An 18,424-nucleotide genomic window follows, 5' to 3' on the forward strand; every position below is an offset into this window, starting at 1 on the left:
ATTAGATAATGTCGGGCTCGGTCGGGTTCGGACAGAAATATGCGGCCCGTGCGCACTCTAATGGAAATGCACGTGGCAATCTAGGAACCGTTTGCAGGAACCGTTACGCCAAATGTGATGGAACCGGTTCCGGAACCGGAACTTTGGACCCGGTTCCAAAAAAGAACCGGATCCGGATCCCAACCCTAAACACAGGTAGCCCAATAGGCATTGAGAATAACATATCACACTTAACTACAGGCAATGTCCGCTACTTTATTAAGGGAATTAAGGGAAAACTTCAATCACACATCAGATCTTGATAAATGAATTATTCAAACTGAAAATCTTCACTGATGTACATTGTATAATTTGTTGAGAACAAAATGACATAACAGTCAATGGAAACCAAAATCATCAACCCACTGAGGGCTTCATTCAAAATCACACTGAAAATCAAAGTGAAAAATCACAGGCTGATCCAACTTGCGTGAATTTTATCACAGAAACTCATAATGTCACTCAGTAATGTGTATGGCGTCCCTGTATGCACTCCCGACAAAGACAAAATGTTTACATGTCGTTTTCTATATGTTCTCTGACATTTATCCTAACAATATGAGGCGGTCTTTGTGGAAAAAAAGCTTGTTTAGTGGACTAACTTTGCACTTGAAGGTTGCCCTATCACTTAAGTTTTAACAGGTCTGACGCTACTATGCGCCCCGTCTGTATCTAGGCTAACGGCTAACATGCTAACTATTATTTTTATGTCACTAGTTACTTGAAACAAATTTAGGACGATAGGAGACAGGTTGAAATAAACCGAAATTTCCCTTTAATTTGTGGTTAGGTTTAGGCACCAAAACCAGCAGAGCTACAGAGGTCTGGTCAGCTCACTTTTTTTCTAACTCCGCACCTCTAGATTCTTGTCATTTTTAAAGTTGTAAGTCTTCAGACCCAACTGACACTGACTCCACTGTCAGACTTCACACAGCTCCCTCTGAAGACAATAAAGGCAATATACTACTTTGTTCATGTACAATAATCCCCAACACCTGGGAACACACTGGGCTTCCAGTGGGGCCAGACTGGGATCAGAATCCACAGTCCTCATCCTGTGTGAAAAAATTAATTCTAAGTTTATCTGAAGATAAAATGAGGCTTCAGCTGTCTGAGTTAGATAAATCAAGTAAGCATCTTCCAAAGTTAAAGGCTCTTTAGTGTGTGAACTTTGACAAAGTCAGACTGCTGAAGACTCAAATGAGCTTCAGAACTTTGGAATATGTTTTTGTACAGAATGATGACTATACATTTTTACCACCATTACATACAAGCTTATTGGAAAGGGATCTTCTAATGGCCACTGTCAGTACAATGGGAGGAATGATTACAGGAAGCAACAACTGCTTTAGTGTTCTTATGCCTGCATTTGACCTTTGCTATACCCTTTTGTCTCTGCAGATACTATGCTGCATTGAAAACTATGGAGCAGCTGGAGAAGGTCTTCATTCCCAGGTAGGATACCTGGGTTCTTGAACATTTCACAGAAAATCTTAAAGTAAATATGATATTTATCTCCCTGTAGCTTCAAATATGGGTCTGAATAGTTTGTAACTTGGTTCTCTTGGGTTCACAGCAGTAAAAACATCCCATTGGTGACTCCCAGTTATGGCAAAAACCCAGTGTTTCCTCCATCACTTCGACCAATAAATCACTAAAATAATATATATTGTATAGATTATTTATAGAGTTCCTCTGAAAAAGAAAAGGGCACCAATCTAAACTGTAACTGCACAAAATCAGGTTGGTCTTTATTTAACCACATCTAAATTTGACAAGGAAAACAAGACAAAGCAGCCATGTGATATGTTTACTGTAGTGTTGTTGGTCATAATGGTGTTGGTGGTCACATTATGATACAGTGATTGGAACTTCATTCCAAATTTTTAAAATGTACAGTCAGATATTGGTGTTGTAATGCAGTTTTGGAGGATGTTAATGATGACGGCATGCGACACTGCTAGGTATAAGCAAAATGTATAAACTACACACAGTTTTGAGCAATTCAGCAGCAATCTGCAATCACTTGTATATTTACACATTTAGTACAGCCACAGCAACATAGTTATTCACTTGGAGTCATGCTTTTGGCACTCCAGAGAAAAATACCTGGCTCTTTAGTATGGTTGTGCAATATGATAAAATTTTCAACTGACCACTGTTAGCCCAACAATGAGCCATTGCCTCCCACCCCCACGATGTAGTGTCAGCTTTGAGATGTGTTTAAGCGGCGAGTTTGCTAATATATAAACGAAATTAACTCTCACAAAATGTCAAGAAAGGTACTATTCTTACACCTGTTTTTCTTTGTAAAAAGAGAAATCCAACGGTACACTTTCTGAATTCAAGTTTCTCTTTTCCAATCGAACTGAAACTAGGGCATGTGTCCACAGAGCTTTTTTTTGTTTTGTTTTGTTGGTATTTTTTGTTCAGCAAAAAATTGCTGGCAGGGCGCTGGGGAGAGTTTCACCCCAGTGCTTCATAAAAAAAGCGTGCTGCACGTGGGTTTTATTTCTATGATAACAATATCTAGTCACTAACATCAGCCAGGTAGCTAACATGATGCTATATAACAGAGGGTTGACACAATTAACTCCAAGCTTTCAAATCTAAAAGTGAGTAAAGAACGTTCACCAGCAATATCTAGTGTCTGCCAATCGATCAGCTCCCAAAAATTTGCTTTTCTGTCTGTGTTGTAACAGTAGATAATACCTCACTTGCAGACCCCAGACAGTAGCATGCTGAATGAGAGGCTGTCATGGAGTAGTCTCACATAGCCAGACCTGTCTCCACTCTTTGTTGTAACGCTGTGCAAGCTGCTCACTGAGCAGTGGCTCTTGCTCATTCTGCAGAGGTAGACCATTAAATTAGCAAAATAAAATGACAACAATCACCCCAAAAAATTGCCCAACAAAAACAACCAGCAATGTACTCAGCCTTTTGAAGATAGCCAATGTATTTGTCCAATTGCTCAACCCTACTGTTTAGCTACTAAATGGCCCACTATGTTCCCCAGTTCACTAACTGTGTCTGTCTGCTGATTGGTGCTGGGCAGGTAGTGTACATTGGGTTTATCAGAGCTTTTTATCTGAAAAAAGCTGGTGGGAGCGCGGAGACTGAACTGAGATAGAATGTTGTTGTTAAACCAAATCAAAGAGCTAAAAATTGTTAAAACATTTTTTAGAGTTGAGGGGAATTTCAGAGGTGGTGATACTATTCTGTAGGTTTGTCACCATTAGTGACAGCATGGTCATTGATAATGACCAATGTAAAAATACTGATCAGTGTAGCTTTACTATTGATTTCTTCTTCCACTCCAGAAAGCTGTTTCAACAGGTATTACATCTGATTGAGAAACAATAAGGCCATTGCATGGGAAATAAAATATTTTTTGTTTTGGAATTTAAAAAAACCCCAAAACTGGTACATAAAAAAGAAGTATTACAGGGAGTAATACTGATACATCCCTGGTGACAGTAATGTTGCTTGGGTATTAGTAGCATGACGCTGATGGGTAGATGGTCTTATTATTTTATTTCATTGATTTGCCAGCTGTTGTTTTGTGTTCTTTTTCCATATGAAATTAGACAACGCTGGTTAGATTAGATAGCAGTTCTGAAAGTGGACAGACCTGGGCCGGTTGTGTTGTGTCTCCTGCAGGGTGAGTCAGTACAGGTTCTGTCAGATCATGGCTGAAAACCTGCCCAGACTAAGAGAGGAGATCAAGGAGATCTCCATGTCGGACCTTAAAGACTTCCTGGAGAGCATCAGAAAGCACTCCGACAAGGTTGGAGAGACCGCCATGAGACAGGTATAACAGTCTGTGTTACTAACAAATTCCCACAATCGATGTGAGAGTGTATTGTATTGTATTGTATTTATCAGCTCATTGATCTGTGTGTGTTGTATGTCTTTCCAGGCACAGCAGCACAGGACCTTTAACAGTGCAGTAGCCAAACAGGCCAGTATCGGCCACTACACCAAGCCTGTGTACTCCCTCAACGGACGAACACACACTCACACTCACAACGGCCTGATGATAGACGACGACACAGGAGATGAGGAGGAAGCAGATGAAGAGGTAAGGAAACATTTTGTGTAGTTGTGTGTGACAGAAAGTGATCATTAAAAAATAATTGTATTAATTTTTTTCCTAAACTGGGTTTTAATTCCTTTTTATAAGACGACTGCTTAATGTTAATAGAAAAGGCAGGTGGATAAAATGCCATGGATTTCTCAGTATTGAATCTAGATACAGTGCTATTTATGGGTATTTGAGTTCCGATAATATGGACGTATTTTGTCATGTTGCATATATTAAGCAGCTCTGTAAGATAATTGTAAAAGCGCTGTATTTACTTTCCATGATGTAAGAAGTTTATTTTCATAGTTTTCTACCTGTTTTCATTGGTCACTGTAAAATGCATATAAGTAAAATCTAAGAAATATTGTTTTCCTTATCTGTATCAAACAGATTCTTACAGCTCAGGACCTTGTGGACTTCTCACCTGTCTACAGGTGTTTACACATTTACACTGTGCTGGTAGGTGTGCCTGCAACCATTTTTCGAATATATTTTTGCATTCCATATCATTATATATACATACGTATACATGTAAAGGCCATCAGGCAACAGCAAAACTATTTTTGATCTTATTGTTATTGTCAGTAACTTGTGGGCAGGTAATTGAAGTCTGTTGTATTTCTCTGTCTGCAGGGTGACCGAGAAACATTTGAGAGCTACTACAGGAAACAAAGGAAAAAACAGGCCAGGCTAGTGCTGCAGCCACAGGCTAACATGGTGAGCAACACACAAACATGCTCAAAGTACCTCAATAAATTTGTAGTCCAAACCAGGAATTACCATTCCCGACTGACCGTATTCTATTGGACAAATGTTTTTGACAAGAAAGGTTAATCCCAAAGACGTGGCAAAATTGGTAGCCAGTTAAGTAACTAAACAAATAAGGCAGCAATAAACAAACCCTTCCAGTTGTTAACTTGGGAAATATTTACAATTTACAAAAGGAAAAACAAACAAACATAAAGCTCTGAATTCCACATCTGACTATGCAAGAATTAGTATTTTTGTGATTTGATGCTCCTGAAGTTTCAGAGTGGTACACCATTATCATGAACACAGACCTTCAGTTTGCACTGTAGCAACTCGAATTCAGCCAGCGCAAACCCCAGTAAACTTTCTGTTGCTGCCATTACACAGGTAAGACCTGGCGCTGCTGCAGGCCACCAGCCCGCTGTGACTGCCAGCGCTGGGGGGTTTGCGTTGAGTTGCCGCAACTGCAAACTGAAGTTTCGTCTTAAGGCAGATTTATACTTGTGCGTCAGCTTAGCCATAGCCTACACATGTGGCCTATATCGCTGTGAGCATTAATACTTGTGCTGTGTTGTTTCTGTGTCACTCTGCAGTTACACCTCCAAAACGTTAGTTGGCGGTGGGGTGTCTGTCAAGTGCTGTATAGTTTAGTTGATTCAAAACACATCCAAAACACACACCAAACATGGCTTAATAGTTTAATAGCAGCTTCAAACACAAGTCAGCTTCACTATAACTCACAGGATCACAGACAAAGCACTTGACTTTTGCTGGACACAATTTCCCCACAAACACAACATGCTAATGCATATGGCATTTTACATTGTATAAATGAGCCTAATGGCTAGCAGAGATTTCTTCTACTCATGAAGTCAGGAACAACAGCAACATTTAACAAAGGTCATGTTACAATATTCGGCTCATTACAATTCCCGAGGTTTAACAGACAACACACATTTCAGCCATTCTCAGGGTGTGTTTTGTGGAAATTAAGTGTTTGTGCTCCACCACAATGTTGCACTTGTATGTTGCTGCTCGTATGGAACGTCAGGGAACTTCACTGCAGGGTCTTTAGCAGTAAGTTTGGTCGGGAAATGTGAGATATTTGTGTCACACACATCTGCATCTTCGTAATCAGAAACAAGAAAGTTAGTTTGATGACTTGCGGGAAACTATGATAATTGGTCAGATTTGCTTAAAAGTTGTTGGACAAAAGAAATTACAGGAGATTGGTTGAATTTGCATTACATCCAAGAGGGGCTGAGTATAAACAGTTTGCAACCCTGCATTAGTTTGCTCAACTGCAAAGTATGATTCATGCATTGCTAAGGGGGTATAAAGTTTGCATTTTTGCAACCACGCTTCTTCGCCTCCACCATGATGTCCGCACTAAGAATACTGCACGAGCTTGTTCTTATAGCTTGCTAGTCGTGTGTGAGATGGTGCCACAAAGCGTTACAGTCTTCTCCCAGAAGGTCCTACCCGCTCACCAAAGTTACATTTTGCAAGAGCAGGCACTCGGGGTTGCAGTGTGGGAATGAAAGAGGCGCCATTCTTCCTCCTGCAAGTCAGTGTACCATCAAAATGATTTTGAAGCTTCTTATTTTAAGTTAAAAAAGTTGCATAATGTTGCTCTCAAGCCGCAATGTGTACAACTTGGAAAGTTCTGTCTTTGTTGTTCCCTGGTGGTTGTATCAAAAGGACACTGGCAAACAGCAGTGCATACTTCTCTCCCTATATGCACTTTATTGTGTTATTTCTTTGGATTTTTGCCTTTATTAGACAGGACAGACGTGAGGGTTATGGGGGGAAAGAGGGGGGATAAAATGCAGCAAAGGGCCGCAGGCTGGAATTGAGCCCACGGCTGCTGTAGCAAGGATGATGCCTTTGTACACGGGACGCCTGCTCTAACCACTGAGCTACTGGGCACCCCAAATATGGTTACCTCTGGCTCCAAAAATATATATGGGCATTGTTAAAAGTTAAACCAAAGTCTTGCATCACTTCTTGTTATCAAATTTTGGATGTTAGAATTTTACTGAACACACCAACAATGTAAAACAATCCTTTCTCACAAATGCAATACCAGTTGATGACCACCACAATGATATAATATTTTATGCATTGATGTACTGTGTGTAAACATGGCTTTCTATGTGTGTATGTGTCCAGCATGAAACAGTGGAAGGATACAGAAGATACTTCAATCAGATCGTAGGGTAAGATGTTCCTCCAATTTTCACTTCATTGCTATGGCACACAGTTTCATTTTTAACAAAACATCCCTCTGACTTTAAAAATCAGTTTCATTAATGTGTCAGTCAGTTGTGTTTGTTTCAATACAACCAAAAATAAAGGTATTGAGATGTGTGTGTTTTCTGTGTGTGTCAGGTTCTTTGTTGTAGAGGACCACATCCTCCATGCCACGCGGGGGCTGGTGACCAGAGCTTTCACTGATGAACTGTGGAACATGGCCCTGTCCAAGATCATCGCTGTGCTTCGCACACACTCTGTAGGCCCACGCGCGCACGCACACACACACACACACACACACACACACACACACATATGCATGAACACACACAGAAACAGCAGGGAGTGGACTGAATGAGGATGAGACTGTTTAGAGTTAATAGAGATAATAGAGCCTGCTGTGGATCTATTTATCCTGGTAGAACCTTCATTCACAGGCCGATACACACACAGACACACACACACACCACTGCAGAGGTCAGCACACCCACAAACCCACTAATGATGTCACTCTCAAGAGAAAAGGTCAAAACACACATACGCATGCTGCCAAAGAGGAGGTCATTGGGGCCTTAATGAGAGACAGATTGCAACAATAACAGCAGATTAAGAAGGCATATTCCTGGCCGCTGGGCTCCAGTCAGTTGTAAATGAGCCAGAGGATTATGCAAACAGGCCAGAGAATGGGGCGCACAGCTAGGGGTGAGAAGACTAACAAAGGCCCTGGTCTCCCCCCTGGCCTCCAGCCCCTCTGCTGGGCCATGACACAGGCAGCTCCACGCAGCCAGAGTCTTGCCCTTACAACCACTGCATGGTCAGCCCACAGGGAGCAAGTCCACAAGCCAGTCCACCTCTAATTCAGTGTAAAAATGTCAACCGTCTTATGGGAATTAGTAACAGGTCTTCATACTGATAGATCTTACAATATTTTAATAAACACATCCCTCACAACACAACTGTTATTAGTTTATTAATAATGGAACAAATGAAAAGAATAGTTATAATAATTAAAACCTCATGTCATATTCACATATAGCATGGGTCAGAACATTGTACATACAGACTGATAAAACTGTCCAAACTGGTGAGTCTTGTCTATGAGGTGTTGCTGTGTAGTCCAGCCTCCAGCTGATTGTTGTTATGTGTACATGTGTGTCTGAGTAAACAGAGAGGCAGGCAGCCGCTGCTTTACGTCAAATCTCAGGCTGTGTTCATTTACTCTGTTGATTTACACACTCCTGAGTTTGGCAGGATACTTGTCAGTGTTAAGGGACTCAACTGTGCTGCTTTCAGGGTCATAAATCACTCCAGAAAAATGGAGAGACTTTGTTGGTATTGATGGACCCTTGGGTAAGCCCCTCCACCCCAGTTACTGTTGCTATGCCTGTCAAGCTTTCTGTTCTAGCACTAGGAGGACTAAAGGCTAAAGCTTACAGGTCCAAGAAATAAACATTATTATCCCTACCAATAGATGATCCATACAGAGGAAATGGAAAATAAAGCAACTGAACTGTTATTGTATTCCAGTTTAGAGATAGTTACCTCAAAACCCACATGTGCTAGTTAAGAGTAGTATTATTATTATTATTATTATACTATAATGACTATAAAATAAAATACTTTTACCATTAGAGTAGTGTGTTATAGAATGAGTCCTAAAACCTGTAAATGAGTTAGCATATTAACACTCCTGGTTCCCTCGTCATAAAGTCAGTGGGTTTTGTTATTGGGTTTTGGTTAGATGTCTAAAATAAGGTCTGTGGTTATCACAAGCTTAAAGGTCCAGTGTGAGGGATTTAAGTGGATGTATTGGCAGAAATGGAATGAAGCAAAATAAGTATGTTTTCCATAGTATCTAATCTCTTGAAAATAAAAAATTGTGTTTTTGTTACCTTAGAATGAGCAGTTTATATCTACTTAGGGCAGAGATCGGCAGCCTTTACCATTAAAAGAGCCATTATTGGCCAAAATCTGTCTGGAGCCGCAAAACATATTTGGATCAAGGTAACAGCCTATTAAGTCTAAATTAGCCCATCAACATCATGAATAGGTCTTAATGAGCATTCATTTATATGATCTACTACAAGGTGGCTACTTTGCAGATTCTGCAGGTTTTGTTACCTTAATATATATATATATATATATATATATATATATATATATATATAATTCTTTGTGAATTAGACATCTGAATTTACAAATCTAATTAAAGGGATAGTTAACATTTTTTTGAAGTGGGTTTATATGAGGTGCTTATCCATAGTCAGTGTATTACCTACAGTAGATGTCTGTCAGCACACTTCCAGTTTGGAGAAGCAGGCTGGAGTCTGACATGGAAGCTGAGCAATGTACTGCTGTCGATGGGGGTCAGGGACAAAACATATTTCAGCCACCTAAAAGAAGTCCCACTTAAAAAGTGTATATCAGTTCAAGCGTATACTATATTGAGAGTATTTTCACCAGTTTACCTTTCTGTCAGACAGCTTGTTCCAATGGGTAAGCCATTAACTGCATCAGTTACACATCATTGCTCTCTTCAAAGCCACCAGACTTCATTGACAAAAATAGGGATTTTGGCTTGCTGAACACAGGAGCTGCTGGTCTACCCATGCCTTGATTAGTTATTTTGCTTGTGTTATTGTGTGACTTTGGAGAAACTTACCTAACCCTTTTAAACACCACAGTAACAGTAACACAGACAAACTAATTGATCGAGGCAACAGTAGACCAGAGACTTCTGTGCTCAGGGATGTTAAATCACTGTTTTTCTTAATGAAGTCTGGCTTTAAAGAGAGCGATATAATGGCCTCAGTTTCCCTTTGGAAATCGCTGTCTGAATGAAACATAAAGCAGTAAAAATACTCTCAATATAGTTATGCTTGAACTGATACAAATTTATTTTTTGGTGGGACTTTTTTTTGGTGTGCTGACAGACAGCTACTTCAGGTAATACATTGACTATGGATAAATACCTCATATAACCCCACTTCAATAAATCTGAACTATCCCTTTAACATTTCTTCTTAATAATTTTAATATTATAGTTGCTGCTGTTGTCAAGGGATTTTTTTCTCCTCACCTGCCACGTTTGTTATTTGCAGTCATACTGTGATGACCCAGACCTGGTCTTGGAGCTGAAGAACCTCATAGTCATCTTCGCTGACACACTACAGGTTGGTCGGTTCAGGGCTCATCTTAAAATCCTATGTGAGATTAACTGAGATTAACAAACACACTCAATGTTCTATATGTTTGTGTCTAGGGTTATGGTTTCCCAGTGAACCGGCTGTTTGACCTGCTGTTTGAGGTCAGAGACCAATACAATGAGACTCTGCTGAAGAAGTGGGCACTGGTTTTCAGGTGGGCTTTGCGGATGTGTGTGTGTGTGTGTGTGTGTGTGTGTGTGTGTGTGTGTGTGTGTGTGTGTGTGTTGACCTATAATAGGATTTCCATCCTTCATTTTACATGTGAGATAATCACATGAAACCAAGCAGGTAGGGATATCCTGTTTATTTTGCTTCCTACTCAGCAAAGACAGAGGTTTGTGTTGTGCTTCTTCAGGAGTTAAGCTTTTAGAATGAACATTTGTAGAGCCGTGTTTCCTGGCACAACCTCACTACTTGTAAAGTGCATGGAAAAGAGAAGGCGGTCTTAAAAGACCAAAACTCCAGCAATACATGTAGAATTAAAAACAACTTTATTGTAAGACCAATGTGTTGACCCTAACGGCAAATGACTTTTCAAGCGATTTCACCATTGCAGACAAATTTCCAGTGTTGGAGTAAAATTATGACAGTTTTACCTCAGTTGCTGCAGACTCCTGTGATCTCAATCGTTTGGCATAAGATGGGCTTAAAACTTAGTCTGAGCTGTCCTAATGAGTCTTTTTCTCATCTTGAGGTTCTAATAAAATCAAACATTTAATGTTATCATAAGCTTTAGTCTTGGCTCATGCAGATACTTAAATTCAACGATGTAAAAGTTGTCAACAACCAATAGCCAGGCTCTGTCCTGCATCAAACAGAAGGCAGAAAACTGGGTAGACAATAAACATGAAGGGACTCTGGGGCGTAGTGATGCAGTAGTCAGGGTTTTTTAAAACTTGCACCAACCCAGCCCGTTATGAGAGACAATCTGTTAATCAATGACCCGCACCCAACACGCACACTGGAGCTGGAAGTTTCTGGTAATGAACATTGCTAAAAACAACCTACTTGTTGTTAGCTATATACACAGAAGTGCACATTGAACGGATTCAGTGTGGACAGAGTTATTAACTTTATTATTATAAAGTTATTAAAGGGATAGTGCACCCAAAATGAAAATTCAGCCATTATCTACTCACCCATATGCCGATGGAGGCTCAGGTGAAGTTTTAGAGTCCTCACATCACTTGCGGAGATCCAAGGGGAGATGGGGTGGCAACACAACTCCACCTAATGGAGGCTGACGGCGCCCCAGATTCAAATGTCCAAAAACACATAATTGAAACCACAAAATATCTCCATACTGCTCGTCCGTAGTGATCCAAGTGTCCTGAAGCCCTGACATAAAAAGTTATTTGGGAAAACGTCATTTGAACTCTGTTTTTAGCCTCATTGTAGGCTGCAGCTCTAACTGCTTCTCTGTGCATCGCGCTCACATGTGCGCGCTTGCGCGAGACCGTGAGACATGGGCACCCGTTCATGTGTGTTCACGTGCTTTCGCTGGTCTCGCGCGCAAGCGTGCACACGTGAGCTGAATTGTGTTTTTGTTTCACAGGGAGATCTTTGAAATGGACAACTACAGTCCCATCCCAGTGGAGACAGAGGAGGAGTATAAACTGGTAGTCAGCCGCTTTCCTTTCCACGATGCTGAGATAGAGAAGGTAACAAGTTCAACTACCTCCTACCCCTACCCTCCGTTACCTTCCACAACATTTAGAGTCATAGAACCATTAACATGGAAGCAAATGAATAAGACTTAAAATTACTAACCTGGGTGTTTTTTAGACAATAAATCCCTTAATACTGTTGTTTTCTGTGTTTTTTGTGTTTGTGTGTGAGCAGCAGGACTTTCCAAAGAAGTTGCCAATGTCCCAGTCTGTCCCTCAAATCTACACACAGGTCAAAGAGTTCATTTACGCCAGCCTCAAGTTCTCTGAGTCACTACACCGGAGGTCGGTCCTACAGAACGATCACGATTCCCATCGACATATGGAATCTTCTCTGACTTTTTCTCTCTTTGTTGTGTAACTAGAATATCTGGACTAACTAGATGTAAACTTTGGTTGTATATCCAGTTCAACAGAGATTGACGACATGTTGCGAAAATCAACCAACCTGCTGCTGACAAGAACACTCAGCAGCTGTCTGCAAAACCTCATCAAGAAACCTCACATAGGATTGACTGAGGTAGGAACAGTGCTGCCTTACTAGTCACACACAGACACACACAGACACACACACACACACACACACACACACATCATCATCAAGACTCAGAATGTCGTCACTGAGTCTAATGCTGTAACCTCTTCTCTGTAGCTGGTGCAGATCATCATTAACACCACACACCTGGAGCAGGCCTGCAGGTATCTAGAGGAGTTTATAACAAACATTACCAATGTCTCCCCCGAAACAGTACACACCACAAGACTCTATGGCCTTTCCACGTTCAAGGTAAATGTGAATTCTTCTTTGTGTCATTATGCTGTATTTGTATTTATTCTGCAGCTTGTTGGTAGAATGATGTCTTATTTCAGTAGCACCCTTAAGGTCACACAAAATGGCCTTAAGGGTGCTGCACTGCACAGTATTTCCTTTGTCAAAATACTGAAAATAGACCTGCAGTATTGTCTGTTCTTATTGAAAGCACTGTGATGCCAATCATACTAGAGACAGAGTATATATACATATACATATATATATATATATATATATATATACACATATATTTATATATATATATATACATATATATATATATATATATATATATATATATATATATTTATACATATATATATATATATATGTATATATGTATATATATATGTATACCCTATGAAATGGGGTGAGAGAGAGAGTGGGGGTTGACAAGCAAGCCGGAGTCGAACCTGCAACCACTGCAGCAAGGCATTGCCTCTGTACAAGGGGCGCCGGCACTATCCACTTACGCTACCGACACCCCACTAAGCAGTTCATTTTTCTAGAAGTTCTTTGGATGTATAAAACTGGGTTGTTGGCAACCACTTGAGTATGGAGATCCTACATAATGTTAGCTCAGCTAGATTGTCTATTATTCAATTGTTCTGTTCATTTTACTAAAGCCATGAGCACCAAAGCATAATGAGGATGGGATTTAACTGCCTGGTAAACTAGAGACAACAAAAGGTATCTCTACTTCTGAAGCTGTCATAAAGTCAAATTATGTGTCCATTCCTCAATTACCCTGTAAGTTATTCATATTCCTTTATTCCTCAGATCAAAAGAATCAATAATAATAATATAATAAAATAATATAAAAATTAATCCAAGTTGTGAGTATTGTTTTAACAGGATAGAGTGGTGTTGTGTCGGTGTGCCAGGTTTTGTAATCCTAGGGTACTGTAAAACAAGTGTCATACAGTGCCTTGCAAAAGTATTCATACCCCTTGAACTTTTCCACATTTTGTCACGTTACAAGCACAAACTTGTATTGTATTGGGATTTTATGTGATAGACCAACACAAAGTAGAGCATAATTACCAAGTGGAAGGAAAGTGATACGAGGTCTTCAAGATTTTTTCCAAATAAAAATCTGAAAAGTGTGGCGTGCTTATGTATGTATGTATGTATGTATGTATGTATATATATATATACATATATATATATATATATATATATGTATATATATGACATTACCAGGCCTCTGTAGCTCCTCATCTCTGCTGCAGGCTACATAGCACCCACACCTATCTCTGCCAGTCACATTATTTCAGCAGCAGGTACTCGTCTCGTCTGATGACCATTTCTTTTCATACAGCTTTTTCTAAAAAGATGTATTTATTTGCATTCAGATGCACATATCTGTTTATAGAGATTAGCCACAATGACTGGGTCACAGAAGAGGAAGTTTTGGCCTCTCTATCCACTTGCCACACCAGATGTTTCAAAATATTTTATATTGCCCCCAAGGGTTATCATCCTCAGACATCGGTCTGAGGATGATAATCTCAGAGCCAGTGGGTTCTGAGATTCGAACCATGGTCTGACACATTGCTAACGCTAACATAACAGCTAGTGTAACCGTTCTCAGGTTATTATTATATCAGGTTATATATATATATATTTTTTTTTCCTAAATGACTATATTTAGAACTTTATTTTGTCCATAAGTCTTGTCAAAGGGGCTTATAAAAGCTATTTTGCAGGATGCTCGTCATGCTGCAGAGGGAGAGATTTATACCAAACTCAACCAGAAGATTGATGAGTTTATCCAGCTAGCAGACTATGAATGGGGTATGGCTGAGTCGGACGGTCGTGCCTCTGGATACCTCATGGACCTTATCAACTTCCTACGGTCCACTTTCCAGGTCTTCACACACCTCCCGGTGAGTCTGATCCACCATCCACTAACCTGTGACCCACTGAGCCCTGCCACCTTTCTCTTGGAACAGTGGGACATTGTCTTGTTGGTTTTCAGATCCATTGTTATCTGCTTTCGGATGCTGTTTGTCAGTTTTGATCGTGTTTTTGTTAATGATAGGGATGTGATCACTCCTTTACTCCCTAAACTCCAACAGCTTTTTTACCATGACACATCCCTATTAAAGTGTGTGTACTGTCTGGAAGTGACATGTTTTACATTTTGAATGTAAAATTGAACCGAGTATGTATTGCGTTGGTGATCTGTCCATATGCATGGTAACTGTGCTGTTACTGACTCGCTGACTGCTTTTGCACATACTGACATTATCTTCAACAACACATTTGGTGATATCAGTGTGTGAAGTAGTTGGTCAGTAAATGTGTTTTGGCCCTGACAGCTACAGCTTGTTCACTTCCACTCTCAGTGGGCCACTTGCCTGCTCTTCTCTCCAGCATCTCTTACCATGTCTTGAATGAGTTCGAGCTTTTGTTGATTTTGTAATTTCTTTCTCAAGAACATCTCCTATCTCCCCATCCCCACCCCTGCTGTAACTAATGAATAGCGCTGTGACTAATTTGTTTTACTGGCAGTTTTATTCCTTGATTAATTTGACTTGTCAAGCATGCAAGATATCTCTAGTTGAATTTGCCTCCTCCTGTCCATTTATTGTTGCCACGTTTCTTTTCCTGTCCTTTTCCTCTTTCCCTTCCCCTCCTCCATTTTTGGTTGGTTTGGGGGTGTCTCTGCTCAGAATAACAACAATGACCATGCGTCGATGTCGGTGAGTATCCCTGCCTGGCTGTTACAACACTATGCTGCCGTTCTACAGGCAGTGGGAAATGAAAAGCATGCTTATATTTGACTGTGGAAGCTCCCCTACTCCAGCCTTGTTGGTTTTTCTGGCACCTGTTGTAACTTAACATTTATATTAAATGGCAGTGTTTACATTTGTGTTTTAGCAATACATCCTCTTATTCAGAGGGACTTCGAGTGAGAGAGGACCAAGCAGCAGCCAGAGGAGAAGATCCTCTAATGACTGCTAAATACTGGCCAAGAATGCATATTCATTTATCTCAGCCTCTCTCTTGAAATCCCAAGTTAATTCCTATTTGTCCATAAGACGTTACAGTGCCTTGTTAATTCTTTGTCTGGCTTACATGGGTGTAGGTTTTGGTTTCAGAAAAAAGGGGGAGGCATGATTTCAGAACAAAAGGTGTCAACGTAGAAAAGTAGAATAGGTGTAGTTGTTATGAAATACTTTTTCAAAGTTGGGCACAATAGCAACTGCTATCATGAGTGACAAAAGCCCTATTTTCACCAAACACCTTTGGTATAGTTCCTTTGAAACCATAAGTAACCCTTCAGACATGGTACAGAGACCCTAGGTCCATTTTGTTTTTCCACCGCAAACAGTACCCTTAATGTGGCTGGGGTTGTTGTCAGTTACTGCTGCATCCAGCACTCGCTGTATTTCCTCTTTACCGGTGAAGTCTGTACCTTGTTTATCGTCCACATAACGGGGTTTTGTGGACTCTCTCGATATATATTTAAAGCTAGCAAGTTTGTTCATTTAGTCCTTCCCAGGCAAGTGAAGGGGTTTGATGTTGCCCATGCCCAAAGAAACGGTGCTCCAAGACGCTTTTTATTCCCTCCAAATGAGGATTAGAATATATGCAGTTCACATAAATTTAAAAATTCATGTATATTTTTTAACGCTTAAAGATCCACTGGTTACTAAAAGTGTATGTCATCCAGGAGAGACAATAAAAACTAATGGAATGGTCAAAGTTGTCATACTGACATTTAAGGTGTGTTGATGGATTCATGTCGTCAACTCATATTACAAGTAAGCGTTCCGCCTTAAAGGTTACTGGAAGTTGGCCGAGTGTATTAAGTTATTTTTTTTCTCAGACTACAGCTGCTGGGAGAGGCAGCAAAACATCCTTTCATTTTATAGTTATAATTTACTAATGTATGTAAAACTTGCCATGGTATGAACAGTGGTTACACAAACTTCAAAACCAGCCACAACTCAGCACTGAGCAGTAGCTTCAAGACATTGGTAGCAAGGACTACATGTGATGGGAGAATATATTCACAATTTTTGTGAACAAGGTAAAACATCATGAACTGAGTCTTTCAATCTGAACACAAAAGAGAGAAGCCTCACATTCTTTGCAGATACTGAGAATGACAAGACTATCAGTCAACATTGCTACTGCACTACTGGTATGGTCCTTCCTGGGATCAGTAAAGTACTCTATGTATTTATTACTGAATAGACCATGCTGCTTACCCAACATTACTCTCTTTACTGTAGAAAGGTGCGGTGGTTCTTCTTTTGGGTGGCACGTAGCCTTACAAAAATATTATAAACAAACTAATATTGGCCTTGATCTTTTCTGGCTTCTGGCAAAGATCATGCTATAGGGTGGCAACAAAGCCCCTTCTGCACTTTATACACAATAACAATGGCAAAACATGGCAATAACAATCATTTACTGTCCCTGTTATATTGCAGCTGATCTAGTCCTCAACTGGAAAAGTAAGGAGCTTCTGGACCTCATTGTTTTCCTAATTTGCGGACATCTGCAGCCACTTCCTTTTTGAGTTAGTTGCTAACTGCTAACAGCTACTTTTTAAAATTCCCGTGGTGGGTCGCACACAAAATACATTCTCAAAACGTCACACCTGTCCTTCCCACGGTCATCCTGTCAGCTGTCGTGTTTAGACAGACATTGTTTCGGCATTGTTACTACCTCCTGTGGTGGATTAAAGGTGAGACAACTCTGTCCCCCATTCCACAATCATACCCATATACAGCACGGTGAAGTGGCAAAATGGCACGATATTCCCGCCCTGAACAGGTAATGTATAGGGGCTAATAATTCCTGATAAAGAATATCTCAGCAACCAACCTATCTGCCCTTTTTACAAATCACTTTAATCTTTCCAAAGAAATAAGGAGGAAGCAAGCCTGGTGGACACTGGTGATCTGCCATGAGGCTAACTTCTCTTGATGTAGCTAGCTAGTTAGCTAGCATTTTTCTAACATTAGCTAAGTTAAGATGTGACTATCTATATCTGATGTAATGTGTCAGTGAAGACTGAAAGTCCCCCAGCCACATATCTTACCCATCTTCAAAATTTGGTTTTCTTTTGAACATGGATGAGCCTATCACATAGCATGTCGAAGTATAACAGCAAAGGGGAAAGTTGACCTGCTAAGTTCCAAGGTTGCTCAACTTTTATTGGAGCACAGAGCGAAAAGGAGCAGGACTTAGGAGGGGCTAATTGCTACTCAATCACCATTTTCTGTTTGCCTCAATTGGCCCAGTTCGTGCCTCTGTAGCCTTAGATTTCTTTTTTTTCTTTACTGTTTATGAGGTATGAGCAGGGGTGAAAGTAGTTTTAAATTCTTGCCGGTACTATTACCAAAACCTTCTTTGCTTCCTATTGTTCACCTCTCCTTGCTTCATGCATTTTTAAAAAGCAAAGTCAAAAACCAAACAAACAAATAAAAACATTTCAGTATTTTACTGTACCTGTATAGCCTGAGTGTCAGACTGAAGCTCCCAGAACCTTCAGTCTGACATGGCTTCCATTGAAGGCGATTTACAAGGGGGAGGGAATTTGATTTTTTCCCTAACCAATCAGTAGAGATCAACGACTCACCCAGAATCTGAC

The 18,424-nt window shown here is 40.2% G+C and overlaps 1 protein-coding gene across 4 annotated transcripts in view; it reads left to right on the top strand.

Annotated features, from left to right (window-relative positions):
• Positions 1-18,424, top strand: part of exoc6 (exocyst complex component 6) — a 78,545-nt gene that overhangs the window by 34,879 nt on the left and 25,242 nt on the right. For 2 of the 4 annotated variants that reach the window (XM_050059724.1, XM_050059727.1), the window contains exons 6-20: positions 1,441-1,494; positions 3,700-3,850; positions 3,959-4,120; positions 4,514-4,582; positions 4,757-4,840; positions 7,046-7,092; positions 7,265-7,385; positions 10,228-10,299; positions 10,389-10,486; positions 11,888-11,993; positions 12,175-12,284; positions 12,408-12,519; positions 12,652-12,786; positions 14,520-14,699; positions 15,489-15,518. In XM_050059724.1, coding sequence (XP_049915681.1) covers positions 1,441-1,494; positions 3,700-3,850; positions 3,959-4,120; positions 4,514-4,582; positions 4,757-4,840; positions 7,046-7,092; positions 7,265-7,385; positions 10,228-10,299; positions 10,389-10,486; positions 11,888-11,993; positions 12,175-12,284; positions 12,408-12,519; positions 12,652-12,786; positions 14,520-14,699; positions 15,489-15,518 — 1,531 coding nt within the window. The remainder of the gene's footprint in view (positions 1-1,440; positions 1,495-3,699; positions 3,851-3,958; positions 4,121-4,513; positions 4,583-4,756; positions 4,841-7,045; positions 7,093-7,264; positions 7,386-10,227; positions 10,300-10,388; positions 10,487-11,887; positions 11,994-12,174; positions 12,285-12,407; positions 12,520-12,651; positions 12,787-14,519; positions 14,700-15,488; positions 15,519-18,424) is intronic. The other 2 variants (XM_050059725.1, XM_050059728.1) reach the window with 1 other exon arrangement.

Source organism: Epinephelus moara, chromosome 13 (assembly GCF_006386435.1).
Source record: "Epinephelus moara isolate mb chromosome 13, YSFRI_EMoa_1.0, whole genome shotgun sequence".
Classification (NCBI taxonomy): domain Eukaryota; kingdom Metazoa; phylum Chordata; class Actinopteri; order Perciformes; family Serranidae; genus Epinephelus; species Epinephelus moara.